Genomic DNA, 24,291 nt, shown 5'->3' with positions numbered 1-24,291 from the left:
GCTGGTTTTCAAAATAATTATAGCAATTGCACAGCAGTCACTAAGTATTTAGAATGGAGTACAATGCCTAAGAATGCCAAATGCATGAACTACTACTATTATTATTATTATTAGTTCCATTTCATCTCTATACTGCTTAACAGCCTAAATTCTCTAGGGTGGTTCACAAAAATTGTATGCTATGAATACTAAGTTGCAAAAATAATATAAAACTTGAAATGTATAACGTGTAAACAATTTAAACAGCTAAAACAGTTCTAATGAAACGATAGTTATGATAGAAATAACTGACATAATTGCTCTTCATATGCCATCAAGTCACTTGCTGGATCTGTCTGGGGTTGGAGGGCATCTTAATTTGGAACTGAGACAATGGCAATGCCAGTGCTAGGTTGACTGTGGTGAAAAGAGCATTCTGTAATTGAGGGAACACCACTGTGAAGGCATCTTCGTTATTACCATGTTCCAGGGTTTCCTCAGATATTAATTGTAGTGTCTGGATAGTTTCATCTCAGGAGGGCTGTTTCATCAGGTGTTTCGATCTGAGCTATATAAGGCTACACTGCAGTCTTTGACATGGTTTGAGCAGCAAGGGAGCACATTTTGATGTGAGGAGGACATTTCTATTTGTTTGGTATTATCTATAAACTGTTGGACCTGTTTGTACGTGGAACAGCCCATATTTAAGTGAATAGGGTAATCTTTGCTTAGAATGCCTCTGTGCCCAACTTTACTATGCACAGCCCTTTGTGTTGAAGGGCTGGCTGATCCAAGTCTGGTTTAAAGATGTAAAACTGTAAGAAAGGAGAGTAGGTGGCTTGAAGCTGTCTGTCAACAGAAGGTACCTGCTCAGCAGGTCATTGGGGCACAGTCTCCCCAGCTATGAAAAGATACACTGTGTTTCACTTGACATCAGTCAGTATTTCTAAATGAGCCTCTAAACATATCTTAGAATAGGCAAATGTTGTGCAAATCTGTATCCTTTTTTGTCGATGCAGATTCTTTTTGGTGAGGCATAAGTAGCCACCCTAATCCTTGCATATGGCAACATTTTTGTGTGAGCGCTGGAGCCCCACACTCAGATAGTGATAGTTGAACAAGGTTTTGCATGCTGCAGGCTCCCTCAAGAAGCACGGGTACTTCTTTAAGATATGGATTGGCACAGGGTGGTAACTCTAAGAGCTTTGGACATTACTAGAACAATTAGTATAGCTGAACTTACGAGGGGCGTTCAATGTATTCTCGGTATCAGCATGAAGAAAAAGGAATAATAAATTGAAATACTTTTTATTTTTCAGTGTAATCCCCCATAACTTCAATACACTTATTACACCTAGAAATTAACTTTTCAGTTCCCTGTAAAAATACCCTTCTTCCTTGTCTAAAAAATGTGCGTTAATTGCCGCCTTGGGCTCTTCATCGTCGGAAAATCGCTTTCCACGAAGATCTTTTTTTAAATTCGGGAATAGGTAGTAGTCACTGGGGGCCAGGTTCGGCCTCTGGGGTGGGTGGTTTATTTCTTCGAAACCACAGTCTCGCACAGCAGCCTTTGAAACGCACATCGTGTGAATGGGCGCGTTGTCATGAAGAAGCAACACACCTGCGACCAGTTTTTCCCACCTTTTTTCTTTAATTGCTTCTCTTAAATTACGCAGAGTGGTTGCATAAGATGCTGCATTTATGGTTTCACCTTTTTTCATGTACTCGATCAATAAAATTCCCTTTGAGTCCCAAAACACTGTGGCCATGATTTTTCCAGCTGATAGAGTGACTTGGAATTTCTTTGGAGGGTCAGCACCTTTTTTTATGCCACTGCATGGACTCCTGCTTACTTTCAGGGTCATAGTGATGAACCCACATTTCATCTCCAGTAACAATCCAGTCGAAAATACTCGATGGATCTTCACCACAGAGCTCTAAAAACTCCCTACAGCACTCGATTTGCACTTGTTTCTGAGGCACCATGAGCATTCGCGGCACCCATCTCACACAGACCTTTGAAAGGTTAAGACGGTCATGAAAAATAGTAAATATGGTACCAACGGATAGGTTTGTCATCTCTGCTAACATTTTGATTTTTATTCAGGCATCTTCCAATACAAGTTTCTCAATTTTTTTCACATTTTCTTTCGTAGTGGCAGTAACCGGCCTGCCCGAGCAAGGGTCGTCTTCAATGCTTTCTCTGCCCCTTTTAAATTCACTTGACCACTTTTGAACAGTAGATAATGAAGGTGCAGAGTCCTGGTAAACAGCCACCATCTCTTCACGAATGATTTTTTGACTTTTTCCTTGTTTTGTAAGGAACTTAATCACAGCGCGGTGCTCGATTTTCTTCAACATTGTTGCGTCAGTGGCCGTCTTTCACTGAGGATGACTAGGGAACTAATGATCACACTTATTTGAAATTTTGCATGTATACCCTCAGATAGTGTCATTAGCTAATGAAATAATTAAATTACCCACATCAATAGTAAATCAACCCGATATTGAGAATACATTGAACGCCCCTCATAGTTCCTTGATGGATGTATTGCTTACAAAGCAGGGCCTGGATAAAAAGTTGGCTTGACTGATGCATATTCAGTATTCTTGTTCATGGCCCCTTAATCCCCTAGCTGTACTTTTTTTTGTTTCTAGCTCTTTGGCTATTTTTCATGGGACTAATTTTTGTGGAGCTATATGTTCTACTGCCTCTAAAAATATTTGGAAGTATTATGAAGAGGCTAAGGTATCGGCTGAATTATTAGTATGGCCTGCTGTAAGAGAGAGAACATGTATTTGGCAAGCTGGAATTAGCTTCCATTTAATTTCCAGACTCAATTTGAAGTCCCAATTTTGAGCAGGTGAAAGAGAACAAAATGGGTGTATATACATCATTATGGATGGATTGGAGTTTCAGCACTAGGTCAGGTAGATGAAGAACAAGGTGTCAGAGGTCTCAGACGAGTTGGGATCAGGTGTGTGGTCAGGCAGATAAGAAACAAGCACAGACGCGGTTGAGTGACAAAGCAACAATAGTGCATTGAAGGGGGGCAAAGCCCATGAGAGGTTAAAAGCAGGACAGGGAATACAGTCCAAGACAGCAATCAAGAAAAATGTGGAAGGAGGGGAGGCAGAGACAATATGGTTAGCTTCACTGTGGGTTTTCAAGAGTAGGCCTAACCACTATTCTGCATCAGAAGACCTCAGGGTCAATGTAAATTTTTGGTGCTTAATTGACCTATTTCTTTGGCTTTACTTCAGTGTGTTTTAGTCCTTCTGTGATTTTTCTATTTTCTATTTTAGATTGTTGGTAACTGCTATGAAAGCTGTAGTTCATTGTTCATAAAATTTTCAATTCATATAACCAAAGATAAATTTTAAAATAAAATCAAGCAGAAGAAGGGTCCATCCTTGGTGGATCAGCAAATTTGCCATGGCAGTTTCCTTAGCATTTTTGCCTGCTTTGTCATTGAGGAAGATTATCCCCGACTCAAATCTACCATGCCCAGTTTCACACTCAAATTCACTGTGCATAGACTCCAACATGTCGTTCAAATCGTCATCTACACTGTCGCATTTTATGCTAAATTGCCGGTTTTATTCTAACAGCTTAACCTTCATTCAACACTTGGTAAACAAAGTGAGTTTTTTATACTCCCAATAGGTTTTCCTTCAATTTATACACCAGATTACCCATTACCATCTGCACCTGAATGCAATAAATGGGCAGCTTATCAATTCAAGTCAGGAGGACTGTGCAGAGACAATTAAGGAAACGAATTAGCTGACATAGAATTCATTTGGTAGGGCAAATTCTGCTTGATTCTACTTTCACTGGCATGCTGCCAATGGCAAGTTTTTTTAGTTCTTCTATTTTCTGGCTTAATTACCATATATTTGTTATTTCTGTATATTCTTCTACAAATTTAAGTCTGTGTGAGCCTATTAAAAAGCATTTCCAGGAAAACATTGCAGGATCCTTTCAGAGTACCATATGTACAAGGAAGTGATGGAGTTGTTTGTCTAGGAACAGCATTAGACCATTAGTGCATAATACCGTAATATATTTTAATGAGTACTTGAGTAAATGCATAAGCATTAGCACAGAAGTCCTGTTACAAGTAAAAGCAACAATTATGAAGTTTCCATTTCAAATACAGAGTGCATTTAGAGATGCCAACAAGTTGTTGCTGTAATGTGATTCTAAGATGGGGGGAAATGTCACAACAGAAAGCGAAGCATCACATTGATATCAATATCTGGTTCCCCATTGACTTCTGATCACTGCAGCATTTTCTGTGCTCATTCATCAAAACCCATATATACTTCTTACAGCTTACTAGCAATATAGGTTCACATTTCCTATGAAGTAAGTTACGTGATTAATGTAACTTGCAAAGCACTTTACTCCCTTCTTTTAATTGATTGCCTTGTCAACTCTGGAACATGCTTTGGTGGAAATAATTTGTATAACAATGGGGCTCTCTTGCAGGCTGAAAGTAGTCCGCATGCACAAACAATTGTAATTCAATGACGCAACATGGATTTTCACACACACTGCATCCTTTGTGAAAAATTTGGGATTTAATGGAAATAGGCTTTGGGAGGGAGTTTAAACCATTTTAATGGACAAGCTATATAAAGAAGGGCTAAGTCAAAGACTTGGTTTTGTGATGGATTTACTCCCTGTGAAACATAGGGTGATATCCATTGGTGTTATTCCATGAACTCAAAAAGTGCTACTGGAGCATTACCACATTTTAGTTGTGTAGTTGCTTGGTGCATTGTGCTAGCTAAGCATGAATTAATACGGAATAAGATCCACCTGTTGCATAACTGGTTATGCAAAGCAGTGGGATTCTTCCATTTCATATTGTTTGGGACCCAGTTTCTGCTATCACAAAGTAATTTGCACTAGTAGAAGGACACAGTTGGATATTGCCCATACTTTTCATGTCTGCAGCAATTGTAGAGGAAGGTCTGTATGGGAAAAAGAGTTTTCCCATTGAAATCAAGACCAAGAAACATTGGGTACCTTCTGATTTGGCTCCATGATGGTGTTGCAGGGAAAAAGACATCGTGCATCATGGAAATAGCTGCAGCAAAAAAGCTGCTGCAAGTTAAACCAGGATTTACCCTTCTGCAGCATTAGGCAGCCACCTCACAGCAGAGGTGGTGGAATGCTAGAGCCCCAGGGCCAAATTCCATTTTGGAGAAGCTCTTGGAGGTAATATTCCAGTGGTGGATGGAACAGAAGCAAAAGCCGCAGATCCAAAATCACCATGAATATGCACGTAACTAAGCCTTAGAAGATGCACTTCGGCCTTTAAAATGTGGAGGTAGGAGGCACCTAGAAAACCTAGAAACTATCAAATAACTGGTGATTGTGGGAAGAGGGTGTACGTCCAGGGAAAGGAAACTTGGTGTTTAGATTTGGAACCTTGAGTGGACCGTAGTTATTCGTGAACTTTTCAGGCCTCTGAGCTTTGCAATATCCTGTATAACAGCTTTTCCCAGCCTCCTGCCCTCCAAAGGTATTGAACTACAACTCCCATTAGTCCATAGCCAGAATTACCGCAGCTGGCTGTGACATAATGGGAATTGTAGTACAGCCTGGTAAACACTAGCTTGGGAAAAGCATAAGCATGGGATGGAGGGAAGAGTGTAGGAGTAATGGATAGTGCTACTAAAATCAGAAACCTCAACAGAATTTCAGTTTTCATGGTTTTGTTATCGCCTTTGAAAGAGTTTTGAAAGTATAAATTAATCCAAGACAGTTTTACAGCCTGACTACAATTAAGAAGGACAGCCATCTGGAGACACACCCCTTCCTCTCAGCTATTTTTATGATCCTGGAAACACTGCAATTCAAAACAGTTTGGGAGAAGAAAATCACTTGTGCGTGTTCTGACAACTGCTATTTTTATCATTATCTTTCTCTTCTTTTACACTGACCAATTTTCACAGCTATTTGATCCATTTTTCCTCTTACATGCACATATGCTTGTCCCTGTTCTGCCTTTGATTCCTGGGTCACAATATGTTACATCTGTGCTTTGGAAGCAAGCATGCAGCTCCAACATCATTATTTTTCCTTCAATGGGTGGTGCCAATGAGTTTCAACTAATTTATATGATGAATGAGTGGTAATTTTTACTCTACTGAATGCTCCCTTTCAAAACAGAGGACTGATGTTAAAATTCAATCCCACACTAAATATGAAATTGGGAATTGCCAATACAGCTTGTGTATTAGCGTTAGAACCATGGGAACCTAGCAGTTCCCAAAGAAATGGGAAATGAACAAAATCTTATTTGTAAAAGGACATGGATCAGTGGAAGGGAGCTCTGTTGACCAGTCTTGTTCTGGAATTGAGCACTTTTGCTATTCTCCAGGATTGCTTTTAGAATCACAAATCCCTGTTGCACAAGCAGTAGGCCCCATGAATACAGCAGAACCAATGGAGGAAAGCTGATTGGCAGAACTGCATCCTGCCTTACAATTTTATTTCGCCCAATAACATTGTCAGGGCAGCTTCCAATCAGATAAAAGGCTAAAGTATTATACAGACAGTTACAGATGTAAAACGCTGTACATTTTTTAAAGAAAACAATACAAAGCAAACACACAGGAATAGGTAAACAGCCAGTAGAGTGTAGTAAGAGCCAGTATAGTAGTTAAGTACACTGGCCTGGAGCACAGGAGATCTGGGATCTATGAGGAGTCCCCCTGCCCCCTTGGTCATAAGTACACTGAGTAACTTTGGGTAATTCTCAGGCTCTTAGAGTAGTCTGTTTCATGCAGTTGTTGTTGTGAGGATAAAATGGAGAAGAGAACCTTATAAGCTGATTTGGGTTGTATCCAAGAGGAAGAAAGGTGGAGTACAAATGAAATGTAACAACAGTAACAGTAACAATATAAGCATCCAGAAATTTCCAATTTGGCTCATTTTTCCCCAAAGAACTATTTGGATAATCCATCTTCCAAGGATACTATTGGCATATTGTTGGGATACAGTGGAACAGCAGTTGCCCAGGAAGGATCCAGATTTGGTAGAGGCAGTAAGGCCTTCTGGATGGCCCCTTCTCTTCCCATTGCCTCTTTTTGTCATAGGTTTCCCTAGAGGCAGATGTCAAGTGTAGGAAGCTGCCCACCATTTTAACTTTCCCATAATTAAATAGTGTGATTTACACAAATGTCTTTAGAGTTTTTTAATTCACAAACTGCAATCCATCTTAAATTTAGAAATCAGAGTCCATGGAACCTACCCAAAACTGGCTGCTTGCATTATTTGAATTGGAAGCAGATAGGGAGTCTTTGTTCTCTAATGAGCTGGACTTCCCAGAGTGAGCATATCCCTAAAGAGAACAGGGAATTCTGAAGACAGTGTGGAGTGTCAGTGACTTTGCTAATAAAAAAGTACTGGTACAGCATCCCTGTAAACTGTAGGTCCACTACACCACCACATACAAATGGCAGGTTGCAATGTAATATGGAGACTGCTCTTTGGGGAAAAACAAAGTGCCAGTCCCGCCAGCTGTATGAAAATATTCATATTTTGTGTGAAATGTACCCATGATATAGGCTCTGTTGCATGGTATGTGCATTTTTATTCTCTGAAAATGTAAAATCAGTAGACAGCATATCTCATTTGTGAATTATTTGCATCAAATATGAAGTTATTTTTATTTGCAATATTCATGTACCACCAAGAATAACTAATAACATTTAGTTAAGAATACCTAATAACTAATAACATTTTTGTTAGAGGAGGGTTTTCAGAACTCTTACCTATAGCATTACTCACAGCTCTATGTATATACACATTCTACAAATTTTGATTGAACAAAACCTACATTTCACTTGACTTAATCAAAAGTTGCCCTTATTAAAAGTGCTTATGAGTGATCCACATTCTGAACTCCAGGAATCTCAAGATCACGTTATAAAATTCAAGTAAGTGAACATATTGAGCCTCAGCAACAAGTATACTCCAGCATGAAACTGAAGGAACACTTTTGGCTAACCATCCAGTAATAATGCAAATGTCCATGAACAGTGGAATTTTATTGCCTTTAATACAATACCCAGACACAGCATTTGCTACAACTGATTGGTTTTCCATTCCTGTGGGAGTCCAGTCCACCAGCTTCTTTCTAACAAAGAAATGATATTACAAGCACTGGGTGGAACAAACTGAATTGGGTCTATTTTAAGGTACTGTGTATGACTTTTCCTCCCAGCTAGTCCCTGTGGAAAGAGATTTAAAAATAGTCCAGGTTGATTCTGTTGGTTTCTTCTACCAGCTTATTGTGATTGTCCAATCTGAAGTGGCACTTTTCCATTGGGATCTACTGATTAAAATATCCTCCAGGAACAGGAAGGTCTTCAGAAAGCAAGCACAGCTTACCATGTAGCCATATTCAGCGAGCTACATAAGGTAGTATCCCTGCCAGCCGTCTGCTACTGCTGAATATGTCGAGCTAGCAGCAATGAGTGCTGGCACAACCCCAGAAACTGGTTCAACTTTGCATTTCCAGAGTGGGACAAGCTAGCAAAAGTCCCTTCAGCAAGTGCCTTTGACTTGTCCCATTTGAGAAGCACTAAATGAGGTTAGTTTCTGGTTGCCGTACAAAGAACCAGCACCCTGCCACACTGCTAGTGTTTGTTTCTGCTAGTGCCATAACAGCATTGGATGCTGCCCATATGAGGCTCTGCAATTAGTATTACAGACTATTGGAAGCAGTAGAAGGGGCCTAAAGGCCATCAAGCCCAGCATTAAGGATCCCTGGCAGATGGTTGTCCAACTGCCCATTGAACGGCTCCACCATGGGAGAGCCCACAATGTCCCCAGATAATTGGTTTCAATGCCATGCTGGTCTAACCATACAGCAGTGCTTAAATTAGTGGCTCTTTCTTATTTATACGAAAATCTTGAAAACAGGTAGACTTATGCTTTCTTTTTAATCACTGAAGCAGTGATCTTTTATATCTTGGCTGAAAAGAGCCATGAGCAATGGACATAATTAGGCTTGGGACTGGGGTGGTGGAGAAAGTGGTCAAACTCTTTCCCCGAATACAGTTTTCATGATTAAAACTACAACCTTACCCAAAGCCACTATTTATTTTATGATTTTAGTTCATTTATTAAGGGCACAGTCCTGTGCATATTTAGACAGACATGTTTTTAAAAAATTAAGGACATAATCCTATGTTTCTGGGAAATGCTTGGAGATGGAAGACTTGTTTCTGTCTAAACATGCATAAGTTTGCACCCTCCATTTGTAATCCACCCTTCTGTTAAAAATAGGCAGTAAACAATAAAAGCTAGATAAAACAATTAAGATAAAACTCAGCACATAAATCAAAACACAACTAAGCAAAACAAATCAATAAGAAAAAAGAGAACTGTTAACGGACTGAAACCTGTTACACCATGTGTGAACAGAAAGCAGATCTTCAGACATTTTAGACTTCAACTCACAGCGTTCTGTCCATTGTCTGTGCAGGCAAATGGTTGTGGGAATTGAATCCAGAATATTTGGAGAGCTACCTTCTGCCCACCCCTGGCATAGATACCAAAAGTCTCACTGAAGGAAGTGCCTTGGCCTGCTGGCCAAAGGACAACAGACGTGCGCCTGGATTAATCTCCCTTGGCAAAGAGTTCCAGAGTCTGAGAGTAGCTACTCGAAAGTCCTTCTGTCCCCACCATTTTTTTTCCTGATATCGGTGGAAGAGAGAGAAGAACCTCTTCTAAGGATCTTAAAAGCTGTACAAGCTCAAATAGTGGAATGCCATCACTATAAGTTATGCAGTCTATTCGCCACATTAGAGAAATATATGGCTACATTTAGGTTTTCCCGAACGGAGCAATTAACTTTTGCGTAGGAGGTAATTTAATTAGAAAAAAATGGCATAAGGTAAGAGGCTAGCCCACCTGTACTAGTACCATAGTGCTAGTCCCTATTGGGTGGGCGGGTGCAGCTTTGAAAAGTTAAAAGAATTAGGAGATTCAGTGATGGACCTCTAATGTCTCATTAGGGCTCCAAAATGGTTCTGTTATTCTCCTGCTCTGCTGTTCGTTTTTAATTGCTGAGTTTTAAATCAGTGCAATCTGATTTAATTGGTAAACCCTAATATGCGTACACAGAGAGGTGGTCTATGGCAGTGCAATTCAATGCATGTCTATTCAGAAGTAAGTCTGCTGACTTCAGTGTGTCTTACTCTATATTGGTTCAGGATTGTAGTGTAAGTTGTGGCAATTACATATGATATTCAGCCACAATATTCTTTGGCATGGATTTATTTTTTGCCCTACACAACTTCAGAAAATAGCATACAGATGTCAAATTATTGTTAGCCTAATCTTATACTATTTCTTTGTTTGAAGTTGGCAAGAACCCTATTCTACTTTATATTGTAGTATAGGTCACATTGGAAAGATGGCCTTCCCTTGCTATGTGACTTCCACACATATCTACATCTTTTATTTTTAATCAGGTCTCAATGATTTAAAGGCTTTGCTTGCTTCTGTTTACTAATTCATGCTTTCAGATGGATTTATGCAGTGATTATCTTCTGAATTCATTTTCCATTATCAGCAGTGGGAAGTTACTGCTGTAAAGCTGATATGGTGAGAATTCTGAATGATTACAATATAAAAGTCACTGAGCTAGCATGTTTGAAGTTCCGATAAATATGCAGTGGAGTTAAGAGGACTCATTATATAGAGGAACTGAACATGTACTAAAATTATACTGGCCAAGATCCACTTCATACTTTGCTAGAGCACTGTGACTTCCACCCTCTGGAGGTTGTGTTCCACTCTAGTAGCCCAGAGATGTGGTGTGCAGGATTACAGCGGAGGGACTGTAATAACATTTGAGACCAAATCAGAAGTTCTTGGTGCTAGCAGAGACTGGTGACTGAGTGGGCTGGTGTATTCACTCTGCATTGTAGTCTGAACTGTGAACGAGCTACCCAGGATGCTGTGCCTAGTTAGGATATAGAGTTCAGCACCATGGGTAATTCCTGTAAAGCTGCCACACTGACCCTGGAGCCACCTGTCTCCCCTGACTGATCTTGTTTGCATTGCTCTTTGTGATCTCATCCCTCCAATTTACTTCCTCTTTTCTAATGCCACTAGGAATCTGTGAAGGCAAACACAAGAAAGCACCCTGTTGGGTTTGAATGAACATGGCTTGAGTTGCTCTTAGTCCAGGAGTCATTTAATAATTTCTTTACAAAATAAGATTGTTCCTAAGTCCACTGGATATGCACCAAATATCTCAAACTAGCTAATTCAGGCTGCAGTCCTTTCCATGCTTTAGCTAGAAGTGAGTCCTATGAAATGCTTTGGTTTAGACCCAGGCTTAGAGAGTAGATTCATTAAATTCAATGGAAGCTATGGTGGCCATGGCTATTTTCAATCCTGTTGGTTTTGGTGGGTCTATTTTAAGTCTGGATCTAAGTGAATGAGATTTACCTCTAAGTAAATGTGTTAATTACTCTGTTGCAAGCACTATGAATTTTGGTTCAGAGAGTGGGTTGTGCTGGTATAGTTCTTCTCACTTGATCCTGCCCTTCTCAGGCATATGCTCCTATGCCTGGTTGGAGTGTAGCTGGCATGGTTTCTTCTGAACTGGCTATGAGGAGGCAGGTTGGAGCTCCATTTTCCAGCTCCCTGGATCTGGATAGCCAAACTGTCCTATGGCTCGTCTGATGCTGTCCTGGGGACAATAGGGTTGTTCCCTTCAGTTGCAATAAGCTGTTTAGTTTTTGAATTTTTGACCCCTTCTATTTTGCCTTCAACCTCACCAATCCTTAGAAAGTGATCCCTGAGATCTTTTCCAAAATTACATTCAGACTTGGGCTGAAAGAGGATTGTCGACTTTTCTAGTATAAAGAAGGAAATAAACTTTTCTCTATTACTTTCTCCACAAATACACACAATGCTCTAAACTGTTATTGTGTTCTCACCTTAATCATGGTTTCCCCCAAACTAAAAAGTCTCTGAATGCTTTAATCTTTCACTTGACACCAACTTTCTCTAACTCGGTGTCACCCAGATGCTTTGAACTTCCAACTCCTATCAACCCTAGCAAGCAAAATGACCAGTGGAATGCAGCCTGGGAGATGTAGTCCAAAACATTTTGAGGACACCAGGTCTAGGAAAGCTGCATTACACAGCCACATTTGCCATTTTGTTGCCCTTTCACCTCTTCTGGAGAGAACTGCTTTGTATGCTTCGCCATCTGCTGGGGTGTTCACTATTGTAATAAAAGGGTTTTGTTTCTGCCAATTCTGGATAATTTATGAGTAAGTTCAATAGGACCGAATTTTGTACTGATCTGTATGAACTGCTGTTTGTAGATTACTTCTCTGTTTTGAGCTTTTACCATTGACTCATATTCTCTGCTTCCCATTATTTAATCAGCAAGTTATCTAGAAGAGGACATGTCCCTTATGGATTTTACTTGGTAACCTTTAAGAAGTGACTTTATCAAAGGGCTTTTGACTATCCCACTATATAATGGTAATACTGTATAGCCATATGCATGTTGCTACTCTCCAAAGTCTAAAAGGCTGGTGAGGCAAGATTGCTCTTCACAAAAGCTGTGCTGACCCTTCGAGGCTTCATTCATCAAGGCTTCTTCTTCTATAAGCTTAAACATTCTGAGTGCGATAATACTTTGAACCAATTTATCCAGAACAAGAGCTGGACTAACTGAACTGCACTTTCTAGGCTACTTCTCTCGCTCTCCCTCCCCCCCCCTCCTTGAGTGTCAATACACTAACAACGTTTTACTGCAGATCCCACTTGTAGTCTCTGCCATGTTTCATGTGACTAAGCAGGTGTGCCATTTCATATTTCTATGGGGGTAACAAGAAGAAAGATGTGCATTATGGGTTAAAGGCCAACTTTTTAATGCAGGTCACCAGCAATGCAACAGGGAGAAAAATCTGCTCCTGCCCTCTTTAAATGTCAACTCTCTCCCTTAGTTAACTTTACAAACGAGTTTATTTAGCAATCTACCATGTTATTGCTTGAAATAAAGTCTGCTTTGATTTGCTGGATTATTATTTTTACAGCAAATAATTTCGATGGGAAACAAAAATGAACTCTAGCGCCCTTTCTGCCTGGATCTTTGCACTGGCTGCGTTCACAAACTCTTGCAACCGTGGTTCATCATGGCCAAGCTCAGCCTTAGCAGCGGGGGCAGAAATGGCTCTAATGCAAACCTTGGCGATGTTCATTGGCAGTGGGTCTTACTTGGTGGAGGGAGAAGGAGGGAGACGTCAATCATTGGCGGAGGCTTCCCAAGCGGAGGCAAGAGCCCGCTGGGATGATAATGTTGCAGCTTTCTCCAATCCGGCGCCCTACAGGGAAGTGGGACTTATGCTCCCATCATCACCAGCCAGCACGGCTGGAGGGCGCTAGGTTGGAGAATGCTGTGCGATTGTACAAAGAGTTCATGTTTCTCCCCCGCAACCAAAGAAATATCACCCCCCCCACACACACACAGAAATCGGTAGACAAAAAGGGACTCCCAAGCCTTTGCGTTTCTATTCTCCACCCCCTCCCCCTCGGCCCTTTCCGTTTCTGAGTCCAGGCTCCATTTCGCAGCGCCGCCGACTCCGTGTAACTTTTGCAACCTGAAGTCCCTTCCCGACTGTCGGTCTCGAGTGGGGGTGAAAGGGCGGCGTCTAGGAGTGAGAGCGAGCGAGCCCCAAAGAAGCCGGTCCCCTGCAAGCGGCGAGTGGCGGAGGAGAAGCGATTCGAGGCGACGGAGCTGGAATACTCCGGCAAGGTCACGGCCCCGAGGCTCACACGCTCAGGGACCGCTTCGCCGCCGCCGCCGCTCTTCCCGCTTCGGAGTCAGGCAGCTCTCCTGCTTCTTCGGGGTCGCGCGTGTGCGTGCGCGCGCGCGCAGGCGGGGGGGCGGGCGCGGGAGTATTTCTGCGCAGGGCGGCGTTGCCCCTCTCGCTTCCAGCAGCCCCGCCGAGGCCCAGGCAACGTCGCCTCCTGGCGGCCGGGCTGGAGACGCGCGTCTTGGGCAGGGGAGCGAGAGAGGAGGAGTTCCTTTTCCCGCCGCCTGGCAGCTGCCGGCGCGGGGAGCTGTCCAACTTTTCAGCAGCCCCGCACAGTTGCCTCGCGCCGCGCTGCGCCGCTCCACTCGGCCCGCGAGGCAGGGAAAGGGCCGGCGGCCGGACGGAGAGCGAGCGGAGAGGACGGACTGAGCGCCGGCCACGAGGAAGGGAGCGGCGGCAGCGCCTCTTCGCCTTTGCCCTGCTCGGTCGCCGTCATGGAGGCTGAGGACAGCCGCCCCAGCCTGGCCGAAGCGGTGGCGAGCGGCAGCAGCCAGGGAGGCGGGAGCCTGCCGGCGCCCAAGCATCTGTGGCGCCACGAGCACCACTGCCGCTACCAGCTCCGGCAGCAGCACTTCCTCGTGCACCAGCCGCCGCCGCCGCCGCCGCCCCAGAGCCAGCCGCCGCCGCCGCCGCCGCCTCTCCCGCCGCCGCCGCCGCCTCCTCCCCTCGCTCCATCCACCCGGGGTCGCGTCGTCGGGGGCGGCGGCGGCGGCGGCAGGGGCAGGGTGAGGCACCGCGGCTATTCGGACACGGAGCGCTACCTCTACTGCCGAGCCATGGACCGCGCGTCCTTCGCCTTGGAGACCGGCCACCGGCCCGGCTTGAAGAAATCCCGGATGTCGTGGCCCTCGTCCTTCCAAGGCTTCAGACGGTACGAGGGAGGGGCCCGGGCGAGGGAACGGGGCTCCGCGCCGCGGGTCATTTCAGCCCCTCTCCTCCTCCTCCTCCTCCTCCATCATTCCACCACCCCTTCCGAAAGGTGAGGGCAGAAGGCTCGGAGCCCTGGAGAAGGTGCTTTGAGAGAGAGTAGAAGGGATGGGACGGGAGAAAATCCCAGGGGAGGGAGAATGCTAGTGGTGGGGCAGGCTTTTAAAGGGTGGGAAAGAGGTAGACATTCAACAGGGCTAAGCAAAGCATAGGGAGCCCTTCCAGTGTCTGTGGATTGGAAGACAAGGATCAAGGACCAGAATAATAACAAGAGGGGAGAAGTCATGGAGGGTAGAGGAGTAGTGGACATTCTAGTGAGCCAACAGGCACAAGATCCAGGACAAGTGGTGCAGAGGTAGACCTTGCCATGATTTCTCATATCCTATTGATTTGAAACCCTTGTTGCCCATGGTGGGCCCAGACTAAAGTTAGAGGAAGGAGAATCCAAGCAAACTCTTCTGTTTGGCTTGCTAGCAAGGAAAGTGTTTGTTTGCTTGCTTTAAAAAAGATGGGAGTAGTGGTGAGTGGAGAAGGACACAGCAAGAGAAGCCAAGCACGTGGGAGACTGTCTGAAAGTGGAGCAGTGGAGTAATATCCACTGGTACCTTATGCTCTTGAATGTCTGAGTTACCACATCACTGGCAGCAGCAAGTGGGCAGCTAAGGGATCCTTCTCCCATGTTCCTTCTTCTGTCCTCTCTCCCCATCCTACTTCATATATGAATGCATCATTGCATGATTTTATTTTCAGTGGTAACCTGCTTTTATTGCAGAGATGGTTCTTCTGAGATTTAAAGCCTCAGAGACAGGAAGGGCAGGGGGAGGGAGGTACATTTCAGTGCTGCCCAGAGACAGCATCAAGTTAGTACTGGTTAATTGGGTGGCTGAATGGCATAAGTGTTTTTGATTTAGATGTGATCAATTGATTTATAGTCATAGGCACGGTTGTTTGGTTGTCCCCTATGGAATGACATATAGGTTGTGTGCTGCGTAGTGGCTGATGGATTACAGAGTGACATCACTCTTTAAGGAGAACTTCCTTTTGCACCAGCTGAAAACTGCTGGTGGCCATGGATAGGACCATGTTGTTTTGACCAGCACACATCAGTCTTCCCCATCCAGGTGCCCTCTGTTCATATTGGATTTTAACTCCTGTCAGCACCAGCCAGCACGGTCAACAGTCAGGAATGCTGGGAGCTGTGGACCAAAGCTTCTGGGGAAGGCTGGCATGTGTGATGAAATTGTGGATTGCGGAGAAAGGGCCATACATTTTTCATTGGCCTCGCTGCCTTGTTATATTTATAATCTGGGTTAATGTGTTCCTACAGGAGTCTATACATTGCAAAGAGATACCATACTTGACTGTGAGCCACATGTCTCTGTAACACACGACCTTGTCCATAGTAGTGTCATTGTGTCCCTCTGGTAAAGAGAGAAGCATATTTAATAAGTAATCCTTTGAACTCTATTTCATTGTTCACAAGCATTTTGAAGATGAAATGTTTGGCAATACAAAGATCCCAATCTTTATAGTTACTGCTTGTCATAATTATAAGGATTTCTCTTTGCTGGTTTTTTCCACTCTCCCGTGACACTATCATTTCTTGTACTGACCTGATCTTGCCTATAGCTTTTATGCTTTGTTGTCAGTAACTTAGTGTGAGACTTACAAAGCATAGATGCTGAGGCTTGGTATACTGTCCATTGCTTATCTACTTGGGAATAAGTCATATGGAACTCACCAAGACTTAATCGTAAGTCGATACAGCTTATCAACCTGAATTTACTAGTTGTGGATTTTAATTCATCTATGAATATAAGAATATTTGCAAAGAATTTACACTGCAGTGCTTTCAAAAGTAAACTGTATGGGTTATTTAACCAAAAGCCTGGTGTTTTGTGCAGCTATGAATCCACTAGTTGTAAATGGGGATATATGAGAATTCTATTTGGAGGATAAAAACTTGATAGTTTTCCATTTTGGCCCTGTGGATTTCATTCTATTTTCTCAGTTTCCTCTGGCCTCCACTGGCATCTGCTAGATCTGTAGTGTGTTAAGCCAGTGCATGGATTATATTTGTTTGTTTTATTGGTAACAATGCAAGCAGTTTGGAGGGGCATCTCAAAATTTGCACAAATGGTATCTTGTAAAAAGATGTTTTGATTGGCAATCTTGCACAAATATGCAGTACTGCAAATCTATGTGTTTCCTCTTATAAATACCCTTGTCAGTTTCATTCTTTCTGCACAGTATATCCTTTCCCCTATATATTCTGTTTGACAGTTTCATTCTTCACTTCCACACTTCCCATATGAAGTATGGGGGTGGGGGAAGTACTGAATAAGGCTCTGCTGGGCTAAATGAAACAATGCAGAGAGAGAATGAATGGACAAGGATATTTACAGAAAGGAAGTATGTGGGGCTACAATGTGGATAGTCTGATTTGTGATTGTGCAAGATAGCCACTATATTTTTTAAAAAATTACAGCATCATTTGCCCAAATTTTGAGATCTTCCCCCAATAGCACAAGTTACCGTCCCAATGCACACATTTTTTTCCAGAATTGGAAAAAAAATCTACTACAGTTTCCTGCTACTTCCTGGAATGGAAATGCGGTAGAATCCCATCATGTCTACACAAAAGAGAATTCCCAGCATCTCTCACCTCTAGTCTTAAAACAGGTGAGAAATTACCTGAATGTTTTTGCTGTCTATAAGTCTTTTGCATCATGCTGAGGTTTCAGTACTCAGATCTGCACCTAGATTAGTTAGATCTGCACCCAGACTAAATCCCATTGATTTCAGTGGGTCTACTCTAAGCATGTCTAAGCCTGGATGTAATCCTCAATTCATTTTCTGAATAGGATTGCAGAGGAATTCACACTGTGAGCCAGTGTATTATTAACTGCATCTTCCTTTATAATGCCATATAATGTGTCTTCTGTATAAAAAGAAGTTACATGACAAAGTACTTTGCAATGATGAGTCAGGAAAACATCCTTCAGAAGTGGCATTATTAACTTCAAAATACAAAATCTCATGCACAACATGTTAAAGACATTTGAAAATTAATCCATAGCCTTTTCATCCCAAACCAAGTGATACACAGAGGAATGTGAATTCATAAGAGTGAAAAGGAATATTTTGCAAGGTCTTGCTAATAGTCAAAATGCTGCATATGGTGTATCTTTACATTTTTAGATAATCTTTGCCTTTTTGAAAGTCTAGGAAGTCATTAAAAAGAGGGGCATCATGACATGAATGAAGTTCTCCAGAACAAACTACTGAATAGCTTGAATGGGATACATCGAAGTCATCACAGTGCCATAGAGAAGTGCTGTTAAGGATATACTGTGAAAAATTCTAATGACTTAAACATTAAAAGTGTTAATTATGTGTTTAGATTAAATGAATATTTGGGGGTCCCTGCATACATTTTAAGTGCACATACACAATTTAGGTGTCTTCCTAAAGCTTCCAGTGTGAATATTAGGTCATATATTCATACTTAGATTGTCAGAGGGCACAAAACCTGGGTGCACTATAAAGACTGGGTTAAAGTGGTGACAGAGAAAGGATTGCAAGATCAAGTTTTCAGTAAGAAAAAGTAAAATTCTTCTAAATTTTATGCACAGAAAATTTACTTCTGTACAAAAGCATTTTACAAATATATGACTTCTGAAAGATAAAGCTGTTGAAATCCAAAACAAATTGAAAAGTATGGCTTCCTACGAATTTATTAAGCCTCAAGTGCTGAATGTATCCAACATTTGAATTTGGTTTTGTAATTAAATGGAGTTTTCTAACTACAGACATATTATTGGTATTCAAAAAGTCAGAGATCACTCAAAAACATAGCAATGCTAACAGGCGAAGTCTTATTTATTGGTAAGAACTTCCTAAGATAGGAATAAATTGATGAAGGGTCAATTTCTGCTTCTGCTCCACTGGCACACTATCTTGAATGAGTAGATCAATCTCTTTATGCTTGTTATTTTCTTACTCTTGAAACTGAAGTGGCTAAAGTGATACATCCATTTGTAATGTGCTTTGTGTGGTTTGTAAAATGTATATCAGTATAATTTAGGAGGGATCTACTCTAGGAATTTTCTGTTGGTATTGTAATGCCTGATTACTGATGTGGTCCATGATCCTCATCCAAAACCACTGTCCTTGTGCTCTTTCTGTCATTACATCTCAAATTTCTTCATATCAGTTTTATGCTGAAGCTTTCCCCCCATGAGATACATTTCAGCAGTGTTGGGGAATCGAGTCGAGCAACTTGCTCCCAAGTCCAACTCAAGTCACATCAGGGACTTGGAGCAACCAGTGAATGACTCAACTTGATGCAAGGTTTCTATTGTTTTTGCAACTGAGCTACTTTTGGCATGATGAAGGTGGTGGGAAGGAGGGGCAAGGGTGGGGGGCAAGGGAAGGAGGTTGTGATACAGGTAGCCCCTGGGTTACATACTACTGAATTCATGGACTGCCATAAACCCTATATGAATATTTCTCACAAGTATCTCTAGGGAACTATGAAACTCATTTGGCGACACATCATCAGTGGTCGTGTAGTTTCCTAGAGGTATTCATGGCTTTTTGTTCCACAGCATTGGCTCAAATGTACCCATTCCAGAGTGTTTCAGGGCATTTGTAGCACATCTAGGATGCCACAGAACCATGGCAAAACAGTTTCTGGGAAGGCAGAAGCAAAGGTGACCGTATGACTTCTCCCTAATCTTCTGTTGTTTTAAACCCTGACATCCTCCCCCCTGCACCCATAACTTCCTAATACATAAGGTAACATTCAGTCCAACATTAACTAATGATGATGCAGATGGACCTGGTGCTGGAGAGTACAGTTTGATTGTGCTGTTGGAGGGCGGCGGTTACCACTGGTTACCACTGGAGTTGCTTTCTTGAAGTAGGCCTCAGGCCATTTTCTTCTTCCCATCATAAATTGCCTTGTAGCAGCTGGGGGGGGGGGCATGGATACAAAGGCAAATGCTAAAGGGGAACTAGATCGGTATTAGCCTGGCATACTACAGATAGGGAAATGATGCTGAATTACAGCAGAGAGCAAGAGAGAGAAAACCAGAACCTGAGTTGAATTTTGTAGGCTTGATCCCCTTCAGGCCTGCAAATATTACCAAATTCTATAGAAAGAAAGAAAGAAAGAAAGAAAGAAAGAAAGAAAGAAAGAAAGATCTGATCATTTTCTGTTTTGTTTTAGGGTTGGTTTTGTTTGAAACTCTGGCATTTTATTATTGTTATGGCTTACTGTAAAGCAGAGCAACTCAGAAATATATTCAGAAAATGGACAAACAACATAAAGTATTTCAGAGTGGTCAACATGCTTCATATTCATGGTCTTGTTATGATCTATTCAAGAATGATAGTGAGCTAGCTTAACTCTATATGACACTAATTTGAAAGAATGTTCTAAAGTGTTTTAAGTACTATTTCATTCACTTTTTACAATACTGTATACCCCATATAGTCAGATTCTCTCTCTCTTCTGTATCTGTATTTCCTTTATCATTACTGTATTATTATTATTACAATGCTGTATTGTGTTTAAGATGTTTCAGTGAATATAGAAGTGTTTCTTAAGTGTTCTATATGCATAGAAAGGAAAAATATACACATATATGAAGACAAACGTTTGGCTTACTCATGTGATCCAACTTACATACAAATTCGACTTAAGGACATTCTGAGGAATGGAACTCATCTGTAATCCGGGGACTAGCTGCACAGGGGGAGGCTCCAGCGCTTTTTGGTGCACTTCAATCTCCTTGGCAGGAAGCACAACAGTGCTTCTCCTTCCTGCTGCCTCTGCTCTGTTCCCACACATTTCCAAGGAGAATAACAGTGTCAAGCTGGGGCCAATCGTGTCAGGAAAATATTTTTTTCTCAATTGCAATCTTGATAAATTCAAATAATAGCACAGCTGTTTAAACATGATTGAAATAAAGGACTTCAGTACATCCCTGGCAAATGGGAACATCAGGAGAGTTACAACTCTCCCCTCCCTTTTTTCTGTTAGGTTTTCTGTTTTCTTCCCTTTTTTCTGTTAGGTCTCAAGAACTTGACTCAAAAATTTCTTTCAATGACTTGTGACTTGAACTTGAAAGCAAAGTTTTGAGAATTGACTTGAAACTTGGAGTAAAGGACTTGAACAGATCACTGCGTTTCAGTGTATTTGAAACTTGAAGTACTGTTCTGGGGGCAGGAGCACAGTATTTCAGTGGCTGTAAGGAACAACTAGCTGGAAACACCCTGATATACAGGTCTACTCAGATCTAAATCATGTTGCTTTCAATGATGCTTACTCTTGCAAAGGTTAGCACGGGAGAGGGACTGCAAGGAATTAACTTCATTGTAAGCAACTTGATTTAGTTTTGTGTTGGGCCTGTTGGGACATATTTGGCTAGTGGTTCCTTGTAAATGCACAGGAGAGGGACTTCAAGGGAGTTCTAGGGAGCTTGTGCATAAGGGATCTAAGGTGTGGGGGAAATAGATTGAAAGGATCATTTCCTCAGGGACATCACCTTTGTCTCCTGCAATTGCATTTGTGTGTAACACAAGATTGTATTTTCAGCTTGATGGAAAATGTGCTGTATTCATTAGCACATGTCCTTGCAGTGGTAAATGTGTTTGCATAAATACTGCAAAGTGTTCCTGATCTGAGAGGCTCTAGTGTGGATAGAAGTGGCATGGGGCACAGTTTATCCAATGTGAAGGCTACTTTCAGTTCTCAAATTATATGGGGTAAGGGAAGGAGTGGCTGAATTAGATCCAAAACCCCTTTTTTCTGATTCTCTCTCCCCACTCCAATTTAACCAAATGATGCTTTCCCATAAGCCTTCTAAAACCCATTGCATTATGGGTTGACCTCTCACAAAAAAGCTAGCCTTCACAAAACATAAGAGAGACATTCCTATATAAATTAGGATGTAATCCTATGCACATTTAGACAAAAAAAGAAGTCCTTTAGCTCCTAACATTACAGGGGGGTGCTGGAAGTTATAGGCTGTTCTTCCAGTCTAATCATGTGTAGGATTGTGCCCTTCAGCAATGACTTCTTTAGTTACCTGTCTGAAGACAGACTTGGTCATAGAGTAATCCTTCCATTTGCAGTGGCTCCTGCTTATGGAAGAGTGGAGAGAGACAATTCTCTGATTCCTATCTTCTGCCTTCCATGTTACTTTTCAGTCTATCCCTTTGGATACCCTGACCTTCCCAGAGCAAACTGAAGGATTGGGGTGCTGATAAGTGAAGGGGGAATTGTGAGAAATCACACAAATGCTTCTACCAACAAAAGCATACGGTGAACAAAATTCCCTCTTGAGATCTCTGCGTCCATAGTGTAAAGTATCCCTTTGCAGTAGGTCATACTCTTTCTATCAGTGAAATTGCGCCATGAGCATGGAAGCCAGTGAGGTGTGACAAGATGTAGACCAGGGAGAACTGGATTCACATCTCAGCTCATTTGCAAGGCACTCTGGGTAATGTTGGAACAGTCACTGATTCTCAGAACAGCCTACAACAGATTGCTGCATGGAAGAACCATGTACTCTGCACTGGGTTCTTTGGAGGAATGGCAGGATAAACATGAAGTAGATGGTGAAATGAAATGAATCCGTAATTAGGTGAAATGAAAACCAACGCTGTTCTTTTGTTCCTGTCACACACATACTTTAAAGGAAACATTGCTGCACCCTGTGGATTTTGCCTGATTTCTCTCGCTTTAAACCAGCCTTCCCCAACCTGGTGGCCTTCAGGGGCATATGGACGGAAAGTCCCAGAATTACCATTCAGCGGGGCCAGTGAGTGGAAATTCTGGGTGTTGCAGTCCAAACATGTCTGGAAGGCACAAGGTTGGGGAAGGCTGCTTTAAACAAAAAATATGATGCAATTTAACTTCTGAACATATTTTGCATCCCAGGCCTGGGAATCTATCACAAGGTCAAAAATAACTTGAGCCTATGGTGTGTTGTTTTTAATTTATAGGTAACGTGAACAAGAATACTTGGGTTTCAGGCTGTCGTGGCCCTCATGGAACTCAAATATTCTGATGCACCAAAGAAAAATAACTGGGTGAGAGTATGTGTATATTTATTAATGAAAGGGAACCCTCAGTTTGACAGAGCCAGGGCTCCAGCCTACCAGATTAGCAGCAGTGCCTTCAGGGAATTTAGTGATTCTTTATTCACCATCTTTGTTGCACCAATATCAATGCTCATTTTCTAAAACAATTCCCTCTACTCATGTCTGATATAAGGCTGCTATACTCAGGGATAGGAAGCAGAAGCAAAGGCAGGCAGTTATGGGGAGCAATACTGTTCCAAAGAGACATAATGTATAAACAGTGCATTGTTAAATAGGATTTTTTTCCTACTGCCAGTCACTGCAGAATGGCTTGTCTGCCTTTATTACCTTTCCACCCTTTCTGTAAAATGTCCAAATTCTTGCATCTTGAGAAAAACTATCAAGGTCTCTTGCTATTTTGCAAGAACCACCACGGTTATGAATAATTTTCTTGGGCTCAAGCAAGTTATGAAATGAAATGCAGATGGAAATGCTGATGAAAGAACTTTACATTTCACCTGTTGCTAGAAGGTCCAGGGAATAAAAGTGGCATCCACAGATCAGATCAGCCCAAATTTGTTTGCTCATGCATATTCCCTGTTGGCAGCACTGAATGCAATGATCTATTATACCAACAGAAAATCTTCTTGATTTGGTTTGTGGGTTAGGTGGACCCATAAGCTACAATCCTATGCATGATTATTCAGAGAAGAACCCCACCACATCCAGTGGGATTTAGCTCCAAGTAAATATAGATGGATTGCAGCTTAGGTGACCATGTGGATTGCATTTATCTTTCAATGGAGCAGTACTATAAAACTGAACTAAATTAAAAGCAGGTGGAGAAGAATATAGAATGAAATTTTATTCTGATGACAAATTCTTGACCATTCTAAATCCACATCAGTCTATATACAGTATATAATAGAGCAAACTGAAAGATTTGGACTTCATTCAAGCTATAAGTTTAATAAAAAAAACAAAAATTACACTAAAATTTGTAGAAACAGGAAGAGGAAAGTATGCAAAGATTTCAGGTTGCAAAATAACCTCAAATCTGGTCAGATATTTAAGGGATAGCTATAACAGGACATAATGGTACATTATTTCAAGATAATTAATAAAAAATGATGATGGATGAATACACAAAAAGATCTACAAAAATGGACTAAACTAAAAGTATGTATTGTATTTTTGATTTATTTTTATTTAAACGTCATTTTAATTGTTAACAATATTTGCTTATTTATCTGGCCAGGGCAACTTCTTTTATATTGTTATTTATTTTATATTGTTAATTTTATATTGTTACTTTTGTATTTTATTGTATTTTATCTTGTGCTGTGAGCCGCCCCGAGGCTTCGGCAAGGGGCGGCATAGAAATGTTTTAATAAATAAATAAATAAATAAATTTAT

At 41.7% G+C, this 24,291-nt stretch overlaps 1 protein-coding gene across 3 annotated transcripts in view; it reads left to right on the top strand.

Moving 5' to 3' along the window:
• PDE4D (phosphodiesterase 4D) overlaps positions 1 to 24,291 on the top strand; it is a 666,530-nt gene that overhangs the window by 125,231 nt on the left and 517,008 nt on the right. The window contains exon 1 of one of the 3 annotated variants that reach the window (XM_044446041.1): positions 14,595 to 14,725. The exons of the other annotated variants lie outside the window; for them this stretch is intronic. Coding sequence (XP_044301976.1) covers positions 14,631 to 14,725 — 95 coding nt within the window. The 5' untranslated portion in view covers positions 14,595 to 14,630. Of the gene's footprint in view, positions 1 to 14,594; positions 14,726 to 24,291 lie in introns of those variants that run through there. 3 annotated transcript variants of the gene reach the window in all.

Source organism: Varanus komodoensis, unplaced genomic scaffold, assembly GCF_004798865.1.
Source record: "Varanus komodoensis strain SLA01 unplaced genomic scaffold, ASM479886v1 scaffold5, whole genome shotgun sequence".
Taxonomy (NCBI): Eukaryota; Metazoa; Chordata; class Lepidosauria; order Squamata; family Varanidae; genus Varanus; species Varanus komodoensis.
The sequence above is the reverse complement of the archived record's forward strand: the minus strand, read 5'-3'. Positions and strand labels throughout refer to the sequence as shown.